Source organism: Punica granatum, chromosome 8, assembly GCF_007655135.1.
Source record: "Punica granatum isolate Tunisia-2019 chromosome 8, ASM765513v2, whole genome shotgun sequence".
Classification (NCBI taxonomy): domain Eukaryota; kingdom Viridiplantae; phylum Streptophyta; class Magnoliopsida; order Myrtales; family Lythraceae; genus Punica; species Punica granatum.
Window position 1 is genome coordinate 22273423 of NC_045134.1, and position 18170 is coordinate 22291592.

The 18170-nt window shown below is 37.4% G+C and overlaps 2 protein-coding genes across 3 annotated transcripts; one reads left to right on the top strand and one right to left on the bottom strand.

Moving 5' to 3' along the window:
* Positions 1-155: 155 nt before the first annotated feature.
* On the bottom strand, positions 156-3622 carry LOC116216007 (peter Pan-like protein). Of its 2 annotated transcripts, XM_031551887.1 has the most exons (9): positions 3464-3622; positions 3091-3179; positions 2455-2637; positions 1561-1791; positions 1380-1472; positions 1104-1291; positions 639-832; positions 417-539; positions 156-314 (listed from the first exon to the last, which is right to left on the bottom strand). In XM_031551887.1, the coding sequence occupies exons 2-9, from the start codon at positions 3106-3108 to the stop codon at positions 307-309; spliced, it is 1038 nt and encodes a 345-aa protein (XP_031407747.1). In that variant the 5' UTR covers positions 3109-3179; positions 3464-3622; the 3' UTR covers positions 156-306. The 2 variants fall into 2 exon arrangements, with proteins under 2 accessions (XP_031407747.1, XP_031407746.1); XM_031551886.1 differs by having other exon boundaries at positions 161-539.
* A 9345-nt stretch (positions 3623-12967) lies between these two features.
* On the top strand, positions 12968-16894 carry LOC116216009 (protein NRT1/ PTR FAMILY 5.2-like). Its single transcript, XM_031551890.1, has 4 exons — positions 12968-14476; positions 14558-14775; positions 14891-15462; positions 15608-16894. The coding sequence occupies exons 1-4, from the start codon at positions 14359-14361 to the stop codon at positions 16506-16508; spliced, it is 1809 nt and encodes a 602-aa protein (XP_031407750.1). The 5' UTR covers positions 12968-14358; the 3' UTR covers positions 16509-16894.
* The last annotated feature ends 1276 nt before the right edge of the window (positions 16895-18170 follow it).

The following is an 18170-nucleotide window of genomic DNA, read 5'->3' on the forward strand; positions in this document are numbered from 1 at the left end:
TACTGGGCAAAAATCCTGTTCCGTGCCAAACCTTGTGATAGATTAATGGTGATGCTACTCAGACCTCCATTTGTTACGCACCGACCACAAATTCTAATCGAGATGATTATCTAAGCTGCCTTCCTTAGCTGTTCAGAGACATTTTAACAGGATAAACAAATTATAGAGGAAAATCATCAATAATATAAATGTTGAGCAGCTCCAAGCTTAGCGGGGGTGCAAGTCTAGCAGTTTGAAAATCATTCTAACTGGTCAGAACTTTCAGGCCAACCCGAACGAGCTTTCATCTTGCAAGTGACGCTAGAATTACATCTCTGAATGCCAGGTAAATGATAAATTAACATCAAAATTGTGATCATAAAGGGTCCGCTCTAGTTTGAGAAATCTCAATTCATGAAGGTATTAATCTTCCTCACCATCTTCTGTATCCTCTTCCATTTCATCGTCATCTTCCCTGGCGTCCTCATCCTCGTCTTGATCATTTTCCTCATCTTCACGGGTAGCTTCTTGTTTGTCCGGCTTCTTCTCAGCACCATATCCTGAAGGGGGGGAAAAATGTCCTGAGGTCACTATTCCGTTCTCAACCTTCCTTGGACATGCAAGTATGTTCCAATGCTGAATTAGATCATATTTTGTACCGTATTCACTGAAGATGACTCCACCAGTGCAAAGCCCTTCCTCGACCTTCATGAGTTGAAGAGTCATCCTCGGTCCAATTTCTTGCAGCCTAACGGCACTCTTCGATGACGCCTTATTGACTCGACCAAGGTCACTTGCTAAGGCCACAGTTGCTGCTTCTTCATCAGCTTCACTCTCTGACCCATAGCCCGCCCTTCAACAGACAAAAGGAAAGAGGATGAAACATAATTTTTAAATGTAAGCACAGAACCGGCAGAAACTGGCAGGTTCTCCACAAGATGCATTGAGTTGATTCGTTCACTTAATAACAGGTTTCCTTAACCAACCTGTCCAATAGGTCACACAGTTACAGTTCCAAGAATTGTGACAACTATCACAAAACATGATTTAACTCTAAAATATGTTCCTAATGCTTAGTCAAGTTAATCAGTGATAATGAGATTATAGAAGCAGGAGAAACTTACTTTGTCACAAAGTCGCTCACATCTTGCAGATTCCTGAGATCAGGGACCTGATGATTCTGCACAAATTTTCTTATTCTACGAGAAACACCAATCGGCTGCAATCTGATAGAATAGTGCCTAAAATCTACGAGCTTCGTTTCTTTGTTGTAATTAAGCAGTACAATCCTCTGACAAGAAGAAAGCTTGACCTGAAGTATCCACCAAAACCCCATATGATAAGGAGACGCAAGAAGCCTCAAACAAACTCAAATTTACTTAGAACTCTTAATGACTCACAGTATTGACGTCAATGGCAGGGAAAATGTTCTGAAACATGATTGTCGTGAGTTTCAGATGCTGCTCTCCTGTCCCAAAACCAGAAAGCACAATCTGCAAAAAAGGTTTAATAATTGTGAGGAAACACAAAAAAAAATAAAAGGAATCAAAATGTCTGCTCTCTGTCAGTTACAATATTTACCAAAGGAGAATTCTTGAAAAGATCTTTCGGACATCGTGGACGCAGTTGAGATTGAGCCACATCAGATGCCAGCGAGTACTCGTTAATCTTAAAGGTTAGCGTGGGGCCCTGCGGTGTCCGTGCAACCTTCAGATAAGGAGCAGCATCTGTCTTCGATAGAATGAGAAAATGAGTTACACCCATTGGACCAGCCACGTTCAAAAAGTCTTTAAGATTGTTCCTTTTCTTCTCCTGCATCAGCAAATGTCGAAAAAAAGGGACAATTGAGGTGAAAATGTTGATCGTGAAAATAATTCCCATAAAGTAAAATTCACAGTAAATAAGTTTACTCCGCAATCTGCATATTATCATGAAAGATTTCTTTCTAATCACTAAAAAATTGTCAATCTCAGAATTGTATAAAGTTCCCATGTAGAATTGTGATACTTCTAATAATTCCGAAAAATAAACTAGAATCTGCAGAATCTACATATTGTGTAAAGACTCTGAATGGATGACCAAGTCAAATCATCTCTTAGATGACATTTTTTTGTTTCGATCATTCTCTTACATGACATTTTAACAACCAGCTTTATAACGTTTAATAAAAATTGAACTCCTAGGCAACAACTAACAATTTTGATAAGCACAAGTTGTTCAAATCAGATAAGTCTCATGCAGAGAAACTGAAAACGGATGACCCGATGCACTGATGGACATCCTACAGCCTAGAACTCCCACTTCACATAAAAAATTGTAGGGATTATTCTAACTGCTACAATTAATCATTAATCAAAAGATTCGACACAAGTATCTTAATGGCCATCAATTTCTGATGCAGCCATCACATTATTAAAGAGTTAATCCTATAACAACAAAAGAACCACTAAGATGTTACTGAAAACTTGACTATACCTTGAGATTTAGGGCAGTAAACGGGAGCATCAACTTCCTCAAATCCATCTGCAGTTGCCTGAGGGGTCCTGGCAACTTTCCCCTTGAGAAAACAAAGCTCTTTGGGATCTTGTCCCCTGTCACATGATCAACATTTCCCGGTTTCTTCTGAACAATCGGCTTCACGAACACCTTTTTCTTTTTCTGATCCAATTCACATCACAATAAACAGTTAGATCATTGATATGAGTTCTTCAAAAAAAAAAAAAACTTCTGCACGCATAATACAATATTGATTCCGTCTCATGCATCGGATAACTGTTCTATAATTTTAGAATATTTCTCCCCACAGCAATCTCCCATATGACACGTTCACATAACAAACTCGATATAAGCTACCTATAGTAACCTGAAGCAGTAAAGCCATTGCCCTTAAACTGACCAATTTCACCAAATTATTAATACGGAGAACAGATTGTTGATATATTCTTCGTGAGAAAGACTATTAGCATATGACCCACACAACCTGGTAATTTTATTCCATGGGGCCATGTCGCCACTTACGGATTTTCATAAGCATAATAACATCGACTCTAGACTAGCTGAGAGTTAAAGATGAATGCTTTTAAGTTTAAGCCATCCAAATTAATAACTTACATTCTGAAAACGAGCCATGGCCTTCAAACGTGCAAAAGTTCACGGGTTCAGCGGATCTGCAACTGCTAATATGCTTCCCCTGATAAACCCTAAACAACCACACATAGATTACATAAGAATAAGACGACAGTTATCAACCGTCAACAGGCAAATAAACCAACGAACCACTACTGCAACATAAACCCAACAGTTTTTGCTAAATTGAAGGGCAAAAGAACGGGAAAAATTGAGTCTTGGAACTCATTTGAGCATTCTATCGAACACGAACAAGGACCCCGAAACTCAACATAGAAACTAATGCCCCCTTTAACGCGAACGTATGTAACCCTATAGGATATCGACAGCTTCCCCACACAGGACTGGTCCTGCCTACCTGTCCTTTTATCTCGTCCAATACCGGAAGAAGCGGAGTAGCTGACGCTGCCGCCGTTGAGCTCAGCCGCGTGAGGCAGAGGAATATCCGCTGCTCGTGAGGAACTGAATTAGGAGAGAAGCGTTTGCTGTTGTTGGCGACTGCGTTTGGAGGAGGAGGAGGAGGCGGAGGCGGTGGCATTGGGCTTTCATTTGGGCTTTTGGCAGGTGATAATTGGGCTGGGCCTGGGCCTTTGGACTGATAATGAAACCAGTTTTCGGTTCCGTCTTCTTCAGTTCGGCTTTGCCCTGCCTAATCACTCGTAAAGCCCTTAGGGCCCGTTTGGTTTCATGTTCAAATTTTAGGATCATGATTTTGATTTTAACTCTACCCACTACACAATAAAAATACACGTTTCCCAAGTCAAATTTATAATACCATCTCATTTGTCTTTTTCCACAATCAAAATCAAAGTTACTTTAACTCTGAAACCAAATGTCCCCTAAAATTCTAATGCTGCGTTTGGTTTTAAAGTAGAATTTTAAAATTAGATTTTAATTTTGAAAAAGAGTGGTATAAATGGGACCCACCATTTGACTTTGTATGAGTTATTTTGTTTTGTTGTGGAAAAAAAATGATATAAATAGGGCTCATTCTTTGACTTTGTATGAGTTATTTTGTTTTATTGTGTCTAGAATTAAGTTAAAATTGTGATTTTAAAATCACATTTGCAAACCAAACAAATCATAAGATTTCCATCTAGACGGACCATCTACGTAGTTCATCATCAAATTGTATGCAATGTACCGGACCATACAGATTTATGTAAATTGGGCTATTGTAGGGAAGGACTTCACTTCAGCTATAAAAGATTTTTTTTGCCTGTGGAAAGCTCTAAAAAGAGGTAAACCGTACTTGTATAACTCTTGTCCCAAAAGTTCAAAATCCTTCAAGGATGATTGAATATAGGCTCATCTCATGTTGTAATGTAATTTATAAGTGTATTACTAAGGTTCTAGCCGTTCCATTGAAGAGTATCTTGCCTTACTTTATCTCACCAAACCAGTGTACTTTTATGAGTGGCATAAATATTGGTGATAACATATTCTTGGCCCATGAACTAGTGAAAGGATATAACAGAAAGAGGGTAACTCCTTGATGTGCTATTAAGGCAGATATTATAAAGGCTTTTGATTCTATTGATTAGGGTTTTCTAAAGAATATCTTTCAAGCCATTGTGTTTAGGACTGGACATTTGAGTATGTCACAGGACCTTGTTACTCAGTTCTTGTGAATGGTGGTTTAGAAGGATATTTTCAGGGGGAAAAAAGGCTCGAATAAGGTGACCCTCTGTCTCCCTACTTGTTTGTTATAGCTATTGAAGTTCTTTATAAGTTTCTTAATAGAGCTGCTTACCACCCTTATTGTAAGAAACTTTAGCTTACTTATCTTGGATTTGCCAATGACTTAATGGTATTCATGGAAGGTCAGCTTGATTCCATCAAGACTGTTCTTGCTATATTTGATGAATTTTACAATATGTCTAGTTTAAGATTGAACCCAGCTAAGTCTGAAATATACTGTGCTGGGATGGAAGCACGTATTGTGAATGAGATTCTTGATTTGAGCGGTTTTAAGAGGGGTTCCTTGCTTGTGAGATACTTGGGAGTGTTTGTCATTGCATGTAGGCTCATTAATAGGATCGTAAACCTCTCATTGACGAGATCACTAGTCGTATTGATGGTTGAGCAGAAAGGAAATTATCATATATAGGCAGACTCCAACTCAGTCAGTCATTCACTCTTTAGTGAACTTTTAGTGTGCTGCATTTATTTGCCTAAGAAAATGTTGAAGACGGTGGAGAAAAAGTGCAAGGCTTTCCTTTGGAAAGGTCGAGATAGTGATGGTAGAAGTGCTAAGATGAAATGGGATACTGTACGTCTTCAAAAAAATGAGGGAGGACTGGAGATCAAGGATTTCTATACTTGGAATCTCTCTTGTAATATGAAGTTCATTTGGTTGCTTTTCAAGAAGGCTGGCTCCCTATGGATTGCATGGTTGGAGGCTTATATCATTAAGGAAGGAGTTTTTAGAGTTTGCAATCTTATTATTGGAGGAAGCTCCCCAAGATAAGGCTACTCATCTATCCCCTTATTCAACATAAAGTGGGTAATGGCAATTTTATCTTTTTCTGGTGTGATAATTGGACTGAGAATAGTCCCTCATTTGGCGAGGGCCTGCTGTATGGTATACCACACAATGTCACTGTTGCTAGTGCTCTGAGTACTACTAGTTGGCTTCATAGAGAATGCAGGGATGAAAGAAGAAGGAATATTCAGAGGCTCCACCACGAAACAATTCTAGTTCTGAGGAAACAGGATTCTATTGATGGAAGGTTGCGAAGAATGGGAGTTTTTCTCTCACCAGCAATGGAATGAGTTGAGAGCTAAATGAAGAAAAGTCCACCGGTATAAACTTGTTTGGTTTAATCCATGTATAGCCGGACATTTATTAATGAGTTGGCTTGTGATTAATAACAGGCTCAACTTTATGAATCGAGTAATGAGGTAGAATCCTACTACTAGTACTATATGCAAATTTTGTGGAGGTGAAGTGGAGAGCAGGGATCACATCTTCTATACTTGTTCATTCGTGACAGGTTTACAGGTGACTATCTTACATAAGTGTGGCATAAGTAGAAGCATTGGTGATTGGAATTGTGAGCTTCAATGGGCTACTAGCACACTTAGAGGGAAATTTGTGGATGTCATTCTCACTAAATTGGTATGGCATCCTTTTATATATTTTATATGGGGGAATGTAACTTAGTAGCCTTCCAAATGGAAAGCCCCTCAACAAAAAGGATTCTTCATGCTGTTCATAGTTCTATTCGAGGGCGAATGATCGGAGTCAAGAGGATTAATCAAAGAGTTACTACAAAAGCCCAAAAGAAGTTGCTGATGGATTGGGGAGTGTTCTCTTGATAAGCTATCTCTTCATTGATAAGTAATTTAGTATGCTTTGTTGCTCATATGTTTTGTTTGGATTTTCAAACTGTATGGCCTGCGTGACATTTGTTTGGGCCTTGTGCCTTGTATTGATTTGGCCTTTTGGCATTGCATTTCGATCCTTTGATTGATTAATGTAGGAGCGTGTTGATTCGAATAAAAAAAAATGTATATGTGTGAAAAAACATGACCATAAAAATGTAAAATGTTAATTTGGTGCTCGAAAGATTTATCGGCCAGCATTTTAGCCCCTCATAGATTTTTTACATCAAAATAGACCCCAGGTGTCCATTTCGTCAGACAAGATAATCCTTTGTCAAAGTGATTGTTACAAAATTCCGACGTGGCAAGTGATGCTGTTAAATTAATGAGTAAAAGTTCATTTTGGTCCTTCAAAGATTTTTTTCAACCATCAGTTTCGTCCCGGAAATATAATACTCTTAATATTTTAATAATTAAAATTAAAATTCATATCAATAAAATTAGTTTTGTCTACGTGAAATTTACAAATTATTCAGATGATTTAATACATTGACTTCTTCATTAAAAAAAAGGCTCTGATATTAAATTATAATTTAATTTCTAAAATGACAAAAAAATATAATAAATATAAACTAATGAAACATTTAAATATAAGCAGAGTAGAGATCATGAAAAATATAAATTCTTGCCCCTGGAAATTAATTTCACTCAAAAAATTTTAAAAAGTCCTAAGCAGCTATTGATTTCATAAAGAAAAAGGCATGCTTGAGGTATATTGAATTAATAATTATTATCAAGGAATTATATATATACAAATACATAATTAATATACTAGAGAACAACATGCCCGTGCTACATTCGGAGCATACTAAGGGAGAAGGTATGCTTGGGTTACACTCGGGGCATACTGAGGGAGAAGGTCATCAGAAAAATAGAAATGAATTGAAAGGATTAATTAGACTGTGCGGAGTCCTTTAAAGCAAGCCAAGACATAGTTAATTTTGAAAAGGTGGATTCAAACAAGCAAATCTATGCTCTTGCATGCGTTATATTAGTGATATGGATTATGGGCTTATCCAAAAAAATAAAATAAAAAAGACAATCAATTATTGAGAGTTCGTAATTATGTATTTTTTTTCATTGTCACCAAGAGAAGTCTAATTATTTTTCGTGAAGGAATTTCGATATTGTAAATATCATAATTTCTCTCTTTTCTTAATTCGTTAACATGCAAGATTCCAATAGGCCAGAAGGCAATTCAAAATACTTTCGAAGCAAGTAGTCGTCATTTATAGATGTTCTAATATTCAGTTTGGAATTATTTTCAGATAAAGGTTTTCATTAATTAGAGATTCTATATTGGTTGACTCCCAAAATAACCACCACGGTTATTTTATTTTCGGTCGTCGGATTCCTTGATATAAGATTATGACAGTGCCAGTGTTATATATTTTTTATTTTTAAGATTCACCGCTGATACTTTGACTATTAATTTCAGCCACATATCTTTTCTTTGATGTTCGGTCTCGTCCGTTTTACTAAAAACCGAACTGAATGGCACCGGTTCAACCTAGTTAAAATAATTTAATTAATTAAAAAAAATCATACCAAACTGTCCTACGTCCTCTTGTCATTTTGTTCTTCCTCTCCGATCCCTCCTCTCCAATCGAACAAGAAATTTCAATCGAACGACAATCATCACCGCGCGCGCTTCCCAACTTTGCCTCCAGCTCCGAGCTCGACTCCTCCCTGCAAAAATTTGGCGTGCACCATAACCGGCCGCTCCTCTTCCTCCTCCTCCATGGTGCTCTTCAGAGTCGAGAACAACCCTCATCGTCGGATCGGACCTTCGTATTTACGACCTTTGGTGGGGTGTCGGTCTTATCCCTCTCTTATAGTCACTCTTTTCACTGCCTTTATATCTTTCCGATTCTAATCATAGGAGGACCTGTGGTTTTTTTAATTAATCTCCATACTTAGTTACGTTAAGTTATTATTTTAACAATAATGATATTGATGGGAAAAAAGGCCTTTGGAGCAAGCAACGGGCGAAGCTACTGAATGAGTTGCTGCCCCGCTAGAGGGAGAGGGCAGTGAACTCACTCGTGTATGCGGCTGAGATGAGATTGCGTGATTCGATCTATGGTTGCATTGGGGTCATCTCTCTCCTCCAACACCCGCTTCGGCAGCTTCAGCTTGATTGATTATTTTTTTAATTAATTAAATAATATTTAATTTGGTTGAATCGGTGCAATTTAGTTCGATTTTGTATCGAAACGGATTTGGTCATTCACAGGCAAGACCAAACATCAACAAGAACATATGTGGTCGCAATTATAGATAGTCGAAATATCATTGGTGAACCTTAAAGATAAAAATATATGATACTTTTACGGTCATGATTTTAAGTCAACGAATCCAACGATCAAAAATAACTCAACCGTGGTGGTTATTTTTGGGTGCCAACTGCTGTAACACCATCAATAGTACAATAAAACATTGCATATTTTAGACCGATTTAGCAAAAGTGATAGAAAATTACATAATTTACGCCAATAATCTTAATAATTTTTGAAATCATATATTTATATCTTATATGATTATTATTTAAGTAAGAGTTTCATTTTGTTGAAAAAGTCAAAAGTATCATTTAATTCTTAATTCATATATCATATAATTTTTTTTAAAAAAAAGAGTAATTGAAGGACAGTATTCTCCATTCCATATTGTTCTCTCCTCTCTTTCATCGAGGGTGTCAATCTCTCATATTTTGTTTGCTTTCTGCTCGCTCAACCTCCCTATTTTTTTCTCACCATTAATTTTTTTTCTTTCAAATCAATCCATCCACCATTCATGAGCGTATTGGAAAAAATTGTTACGATTGGCGCGCAGTTACACGTGGATAGAGTCTAGTGTATATATATAATATAGAATAATATAATGCAAAATCAATTTTATTAATTTATATAAAATCTTAATTATTTAATTGTCTTTCTTTTTACCATTTTCAAATGCAACTCGTCAGAAACTTGATTTCTTTGATCATTGGCTGCTAAGCATAATTTCATAAAAACACCTCATAAAACTTGATTTCTTTAATCATCTAAAAACTACAGTTTTTTACGTTGTGCACTAGGAGCATCAATTGTGTCGAATCCGCAAGGCTCTTGCAACACTTTTTACATGCAACTGAACTGTGGCTTGAGTTTCATGGAATTGCTTAATCAGGAGACGATGTTTACTGTGTAGATGGAAGCTCTTCATCCTCTGAATCGACTTCATAGTTGCAATTTGTTGTATTTAATATTACTATTTGTATATATGTATATCTGTGAAAAGGAAAGTGATTTATCTAACTTTTAATTGCCCGATCATACCCCTTAAAAAGTAGTATTAACTAATTTATATTCATTAGATTAAGGATAGAACAGCAATTTTAATTTTTTTATAGTTACCAGTTTCTCAATTCCTTCTATTATTATTGTCTCACTCCCACTCGCTCTCCTCTTTCTTTCTCCTCTTCCGGTTGCATCTATACAATTTCTTTCTTTTCTACTATTATTAAAAATTTGACTAATAAAAAATTGCTTTTCATTTTATTGCATATATATTACTACCTGACAAAAAAGCAACCACGTAAATTGGTCTTGATTTCCATAACTTACATTGATGGCGGTCTATAATTTTTCTTAATTTTGACCTCATGGCGGCCAATAGTTTAAAATTGAAGGGATAGGGACATCAATTTTATGAGGTTAGACTTGCCACTTGGTGTGCTTGTTTCCCATCAGGTGAACTCGAAGAAACAACAAACTTTTTCAAGATTTGCTTTGATAACAAACTCTAAGAAAATTACCAACTCCAGGGAAAATGCAATAATGAAGACAGTTTAATTTGTGAAACCAACTAAACATTTATTTCTGATCCATCTTGTGCAGCCAGCGATTTACGAAGCTTTTCCCAATCATAGCCCCTTTCCTCTCTCTCTCTCTCTCTCTCTCTCTCTCTCTCTCTCTCTCTCTATTAGTTTTTTAAATTTAATATTTTTAGATTTTTGTCCATTTTGTCACTATTCAACTTTTTTCTGTTTGTCCTGTTTGATAACTAAAAATTTAATGAATGTCGACTAATTAGAGTTTGAGCCAAGTCATTTCACTAATAGATGAAACTCTTTCATTTGTAGATTTTCTCCATTTACAAGACTCGAATTGATGTCTTTATTTAAGTGAAAGATGTATCAAACCACCTAAATTGACCCTTGATATAACCAATTTATGTAAAAAAAAAATTTAATGACTTAGTGCAACACAAGGTTATAACTAACCTAGTCACTCAGACCAATTCTTGCTTGGAAAGTGATTTGGTCATGACTATGAGATGTTTTTAACGAATTTCAAAATTTACATTGTAAGTAAAAATAATCACTTCACATTAACGGGGTTACTAAAGGCCTATTTATATCGCGATCATGATTTCCTAAATCCTCCATCCTATTTCTCTGTTCAAAAGAGAGAGACGGGGGGAGGGAGGGCTAAATGTTGGGAGGGAGTGGTCGTATTCGCTTGTTGTATTTAATTTTTAAAATCTTTTTCATTTATATAATTTTTCTAAATTTTTCTTATATTTTAAAAACTTTTATTTTTTATTTTTTCAAAATTTTAAATTTTTAATATTTCTAAAAGTGATATTTTTAAAAATTATATATTTTTAATTTTTCTATTTTTTAAAATTTTGGTTAAATTTTTTTCAATTTTTAATTTTTTTTCTAGTTGTTTATTTTTTAAAATCTTTAAGAATTTTCTGAAGTGGCATGCGATGATTGGTATACGTGTACCATATTAACTGCCAGCTACAACCTTTTTGACGATGTTAAGTCCACATTATCGCCGGTTAACAGCTAGATACGCAATGAATCAAAACTGTCACTTTTTAAAACAATTTAGGACTACTTTTTGTAAAATTGAACTTACTAGGCTCAAGTTCAAAATTGAAAAACTTTTAGAACCATCACTGTAATTCTTCCCGTTGAAATATAATATAGTTGTTTCTATAAATTTTGTTGCTTTTCTATTTTAGTCTTTTTTTTTATCATTTACATTCTATAACTTTGAATGGTTTTCTATTTTAGTCATTTTCCTTTTCTTTTGAGTTCGTTTTTATCTACCACTTTGAATTACTTTTGTGTTTTCATAGTTTTATTGAATTTTTTATTAAAGAAAATTTTAGTTTTGATCCTCAATCTTTTGTTAGTACTTCTTTTGTCCAAATTTTTTGTTCAATTTTTCCTTTACATTAAATTTTTTTTTCTTATAGTTTTACAGCTCAATTTTTCATAGAATGTAAATATGATATTCTTGAAATAAAATATTTTTAATTTCAAAATTAAAATAAATATAATAAAAAGGAAATTCATGAACCTACTTAGAGAAAGAGAGGGGGCGAGCCCTTAGGCCGTAAGCAATCTTGGTTGTGGTTATGGTCAGCATTTGCATTCAGAGCCCTAGCACCCATATTTTGAACAAAGAAATGAGAAAATCTGAAAAAAAATAAAAATAAAATGGAGGCGATTGTGACTTGATACTAGCCACCAACGATACTCGTGAGGTTGGCTGCGACACATTAAATAAGGTCACGTTGACCTTGATGCAATGAATGATATCACAAGGTGCAATGGCGGTTACGATCTAAAAAATAGACTGATAGGTCGATAGGAATAGTAAGGCACCATCCCCTAGGGGTGGTGGTGGTCGGTCTTGTCCCTTACGCTGCCTCTCTCCCTCTTAAGTTTTCATCCTCTTTTCGATGGTCAGCACCACCCAAGTGGAAGTTATCCATGCATCAAGCAGTTTATTATTTGAATCATAATTTTTTTTAGAAATTTTAAAAAATATTTTTATTTTAGAGTATTCATGTCTGTATTATTTACAAAAATGCTCAACATTTAACGTTAAGGCAAAATTGAAAAAGAAAAAAGATTTAGGATGAAAGAAGTAGCAACAAAAGTTCAAAGACCAAAATTGAACCTTTTTCCAATAAATATTTTGATAAAAGTATGTGAATGGAAATGTAGTCAAACATATCGGATGAAAAAGTAATAAAGGGAAATAATTAAAACAAAAAAAGCATTTAAGACTATTTTCAACGAGTCTCTTGATTTTGAGTATTTGAACTGGGCTCCGCTTTGTCACTAGTCGCCACGTTAGATATAGACAAACTCCAAAAAAAAGAGAGACACATATTCTAATGGGTCTCTAATTTTAGTGTATCTGATTCGGACCCACATATATATTATGTTAATTAAATGGATTTAAGTAATATTTATATATAATTAATTATAAGTTTTAATTAATTAAAATTAATTAATTTTTTTAACTCTATTCTATTCCACTCTATTATAACTATAAATAATAATATTTATTTGAGATTGTAATGATTGTATTATTGAATCATGAAAAAAGTGAAAAAAAAAGTAATGAATAGTTAAGAGTTGCGTTATTGAATTATGAAAAAAAATAAATAGTTGAAAAAATTTAATATTAAAAATTAAATTAAATGATAATTAAGATAAAATAAATTGAAAAAAATAAAAAAGTAATAATTGTATTATTGAAATGAAGATAAGTCAACTTAAAGGAGTAGAGTTAAAAAAAATTTCATTAGCCAAACAATAATTTCCCCTCCTCCTCTATCGTTCCTTCTCCGCTCCTCATGCATTGCCATAAGCCTTCTGCTCTCGAGCCAACCCTAGCAAACCTCGGCTTCCATGAGCTCTCCACGGCCATCAAGGGTCTTGCCAAACCCATCCTCGCCGACCATGAAACCCAAATCAGCAAAGCAAATCGAACCCACAAACCCAGGGTTGTCGTGATATGTATCCCCTGAACTCATATTGAATCCTAAAACCAAGAACTCAGGTCGAATCTAGAAACCCAAAACTCAGATAGAAGAGAAGAGAAGGGAAGAAAGAGAGAGAGAGAGCGAAGAAAAGAGAAGCCGAGGCTTTTCCAATTCGAAGCTCAACGGGAAGTGATTCCAATCGCCCCTGAGCTGTGATTCTTCCGTGGTTTTTGGATGTTTGAGACAGATTAATCGTTTTATTTTCTGCTGGGAATTGAATGGCGGCATCGTGAAGAGAAGCTGGGCTTTAATGGCTTCAATGGCAGCATCGTGAAGAGAAGCAGAGGATGGGATGGGAAGAGATAGAGAGAGAGAGAGGGGGGGCGGACAACGGATGTTACAAAAAAAAAATAATAATAATAAAAAAGGAAAGGCGCTGCCGCATGGGCCCCAGCTGTCGAGTGGGCCCTGGCTGCTACAAGGCAAGTTGTGATTGGTGCAAAGCGCATCTGTATGCAGAGGCTCGAGCACCTCTGCAAAGATACGCGGCCCGCCAGCTCTCCTCCAATGGAGAGAGACAGCCTGCGTGGCAATGAGAGACGGTGCCACCATACCGACTGGAAACAGCATAAAGATATAGGATGCGAACGATAAAATAAAAGGAAAAATACTAGAAAAGACAAGTATTGAAACCTATATGAAAAAATGTGTAGTTTTTCCAAATGTATATTATATTTTAATTTATAAAAAGGAAAAAAAAAAGGTTCGGCGACATAATTGTTTTTTATTAAAAGTTGTTTATCAAATCACGTGCTATACCTTAATTCTGGCCAAAAAATGCTATTCCTTAATAATCCGGGCAGTTAGTGCGGTGCAAAAGAAAACTGAAACAGAAACTAAAACTAAAACTAAAACTAAAAGCAATTTATTAGTGAATTGGATCAGTTAGTAACTAAGCCTCCCAATAAAGGAAAAATAGAGTCCTATAAAAAGAGCAAAGATTTCTAACACGGGCGTCAAATGGAGTTCATCCGATACCATTTATAAGAAATTTCAATTACTATCATTTAGATCACCCAAAGAAAAAAGATGCATACGGTCGACGAAAAAGGTGATGATCACACGCAGGACGGCACTGTCGATCTCAAAGGGCGGCCTGTCTTGAGATCGAAGACTGGCCGTTGGAAAGGTTGCTCGTTTATGTTTGGTAAGAGTTCTTGCAAAGATCTCTTCATTTTGATAATCTGGAACGAGTCTGTCTTCTGATTTGTGCAATGGTCGATTACAGGATACGAGATCCTTGAAAGGATTGCATATCATGGAGTCGCTTCGAGCTTGTTTGTGTACTTCACAGAGGAGCTACATGAAGACACTGGGACATCTCACACCCATGTTAACAATTGGACCGGAACCGTCTGGCTGATGCCGATACTCGGTGCTTACATTGCTGATGCTCATCTTGGCCGATACCGCACTTTCATCATTTCCGCCCTCATTTATCTTGTGGTAAATTTCTATCGTCCCCTCAAAATTACTACATCATTACATATAATAGGTATATAAGATAATGATTACATATAATAAGTACATTTTGCCAAAATGCATCATCTGGATTGGACAGGGGATTGGGCTGCTGACACTAACGGCGTCCCTTCCGGCGCTGAAGCCACCGTCATGCCCGACGAACATCAAAAAGGAGAACTGCAAGTTGAAGGCCTCGGCTTTTCAGCAGGCCTTCTTCTTCTTGGCGCTCTATGTGATCGCGTTAGGGAATGGGGGTACGAAACCCAACATCTCAAGTATGGGAGCAGATCAGTTCGACAACTTCGAGCCCAAGGAGAAGGCTCAGAAGATATCATTTTTCAACTGGTGGATGTTCAGTGTCTTTATCGGTTCTTTCATTGCAAACACGGTGGTGGTATACATCCAGAAAAACTCTAGTTGGAGAATGGGCTATGGGATTCAGACTATCGGGCTCGGCTTCGCTATCTGCCTCTTCCTGGGGGGAACCCCATTTTATAGGCACAAGAAACCTCAAGGAAGTTCGTATGGGAAAATGTTTCAGGTTGTTGTGGCCGCTTTTAGGAAGTGGAGGGTCCCTGTCCCGAATGACCCGAAGGATCTTCATGAGCTTAGCTTGGGGGAGTACGCAAAAATGGAAAAATACAGGATCAACAATTCCCCGGCCCTAAGGTCAGTTCGCCAAGAAAAACTTCCGAATTTAATACATTCTTTTTTCGGATAAAATGAAGCTGTTCACTTTTTATAGATTCTTCCCATGTAAATTACTCTGCACGCTTCTTGCAAGTATGTAACAAAATCAGAATGGACCTTGCAGGTTCCTAGACAAAGCAGCCGTGAAAACTGGGCCAACTTCGCCATGGATACTTTGCACAGTCACACAAGTCGAGGAGACGAAGCAGGTCTTAAAGATGGTCCCGTTTCTGATCGCTACAATCGTCCCGAGCATGGTATTCTCCCTAGTGCATACTCTCTTCATCAAGCAAGCAGGCAGCCTGGACAGGCACTTGGGTGGTAATTTTGAGATCCCTCAAGCAAGTCTCAAGTCCGTGATACAGGTCTCTATGCTCGTTAGCGTCGTGCTATACGATCGCTTTCTTGTCCCTGTGTTACGACAACGCACAAATAACCCGAGGGGCATGACCATGCTCCAGAGGATGGGGATCGGAATGTTCCTGTACATTGTAATCATGGGATCTGCCTATCTATCAGAGAGGAAGCGCATGTCCGTCATCAGAGCCAATTCCATCTCAGCCAAGGGCCAAACAGTCCCGATCTCGGTCGCTATCATCCTCCCCCAATATGTCCTTGTGGGGATTGCAGACACATTTCTTGAGGTTGCGAAGATGGAGTTCTTCTACGATCAGGCTCCAGAAGGGATGAAGAGCCTCGGGGGCTCCTACTACTGCACGGGCATGGGATTAGGGAGCTTTGCCAGTGTATTCATCACGAGTATCACATCCTTTTTTACTAAAAGAAATGGTCGACAAGGATGGATCGCAGCCAACATAAACCAGTCACATCTGGACTACTTTTACGCAGCAGTGACGGGCCTGACCTTGATAAACTTCCTGTACTTTCTATTGATTGCGAAATCCTACGTCTATAATGCCGATCCTATGGAGCACAAGAAGGACGCTCTGACTCTGGAAATGGAAGATCTGCCGAGTATAGGCGACGCGATGAACACAAAGGATGGGAAGAAGACGAAGTACTAGCTTGGATGCATGATCAATCTTCAGAGGAGAACATGTAGGGAGAAGGAATGACCTATAATTTCCGTGTTCTAATATTTTGTTCTTTCTTTGGTCATTAGGATTATGTAAGAGTATAATCGTTATATATTCTAGAGGATTTGGGCAAAATGACTTACCCGCAATGTGTGGGTGCCTTCATTGTATAATATGTGGTGATACAAGTGTAAAAGGAAATTACATATTTGTTCTCGAATTAAATATTCTGACCATATATATAATATTCACTAATACGCCTCCTCAATTGTTCGAGGTGCAGACACTAGTAGTTTGGACCAGCGAGACTGAAAAGTCGAGATAGAGATGTTCTTCGTTAGAATGGCTGCCAACTAGGACAGCGTGAGAACATAACGAACAAGGAGACCCCCTCGAGTTATCTTCTCCTTGACAAAGTGATAATCAACAACAATGTGTTTGCTGAGATCATGTTGCACAGGATTAGCTGCCAGATAGGTGGCATTGATGTTGTCGCAATAGGCTATGATGGGGCTAGGAGAGTGAAGGCCAATATTTGATATTAACTGATGCAGCCAGAGCGTCTCGGCAACAACGTAGGCAAGGGCTAGATACTCCGCCTCTGTAGAACTCCTGGACACTGTAGGTTGTTTCTTCGAGGGCCAAGAGATAAGATTGGGCCCTACAAAAATGGCATAGCCAGTAGTGGAACAACAACTATCAGGACAGCCAATTCAGTCAGCGTCTGCATAGGCCGTGATCTGAAGGTCTCGTGACTATCGAAGCTCCAGGCTGTGAGATGATGTGTCGCGTAAGTATCGAAGTCTGCGTTTGGCAACTTGCAGATGAGTGGTGCGCGAAGCCTGACTAAATTGGCTAAACAGATTAATCGCGTAACAAATATCCAGTCGGGTTATGGTGATATATTTTAATGCCCCAACTAAGCTTCTATACTCGGTAGAATTTGATAATATATCTCCATCAGTCAGTGGTAGATTGACACGAGTGGGTAATGGAGTTTTGGAGAGGATTTGCTAAGACCAAATCCCATGAGCACATCATTAATGTACTTCTGTTGAGATAGGAAGAGTGATGTAGAAGTTTGAGTTGCCTGAATCCCAAAGAAGAAATGTAATGAACCGAGATCTTTCATTGCAAATTCCTTAGACAAAATTGGGGTGAAATGAGATAGAAGAGCAGGAAAGCTCCTAGTAATTATGATGTCATCGAAGTACAAAAGGAGGAGGAGGATAATATGTGGACCGTCACAATAGATAAAGAGTGAACTATCAAGCTCACTCGAGGAAAATTTATTAGAGGATAAAAATGAGCGCAATCTAGTTAACCAGGCACGTGGGGCTTGTTTTAGACCATAGAAAAATATCTGTAAACGACATATATGATGCGGGAAAAGAGGATGGACAAAACCTAGTGTTTGACGCATGTATACCTCCTCAGATAAATGACCATGCATAAATGCATTTTTGACATTAAAATTAACGAATATCCCATCCCAGAGACAAACTAATAGGTAGAACAAGATGAATAGTGGAGGGTTTTACCTCTAGGCTCAAGGTCTCGTGGTGGTTAATCCCCGGTTGCTACCAAAAGCCCTGTGCGACTAGTCGAGCTTTGTATCACTCGATAGTCTGGTTAGATTGATACTTGATG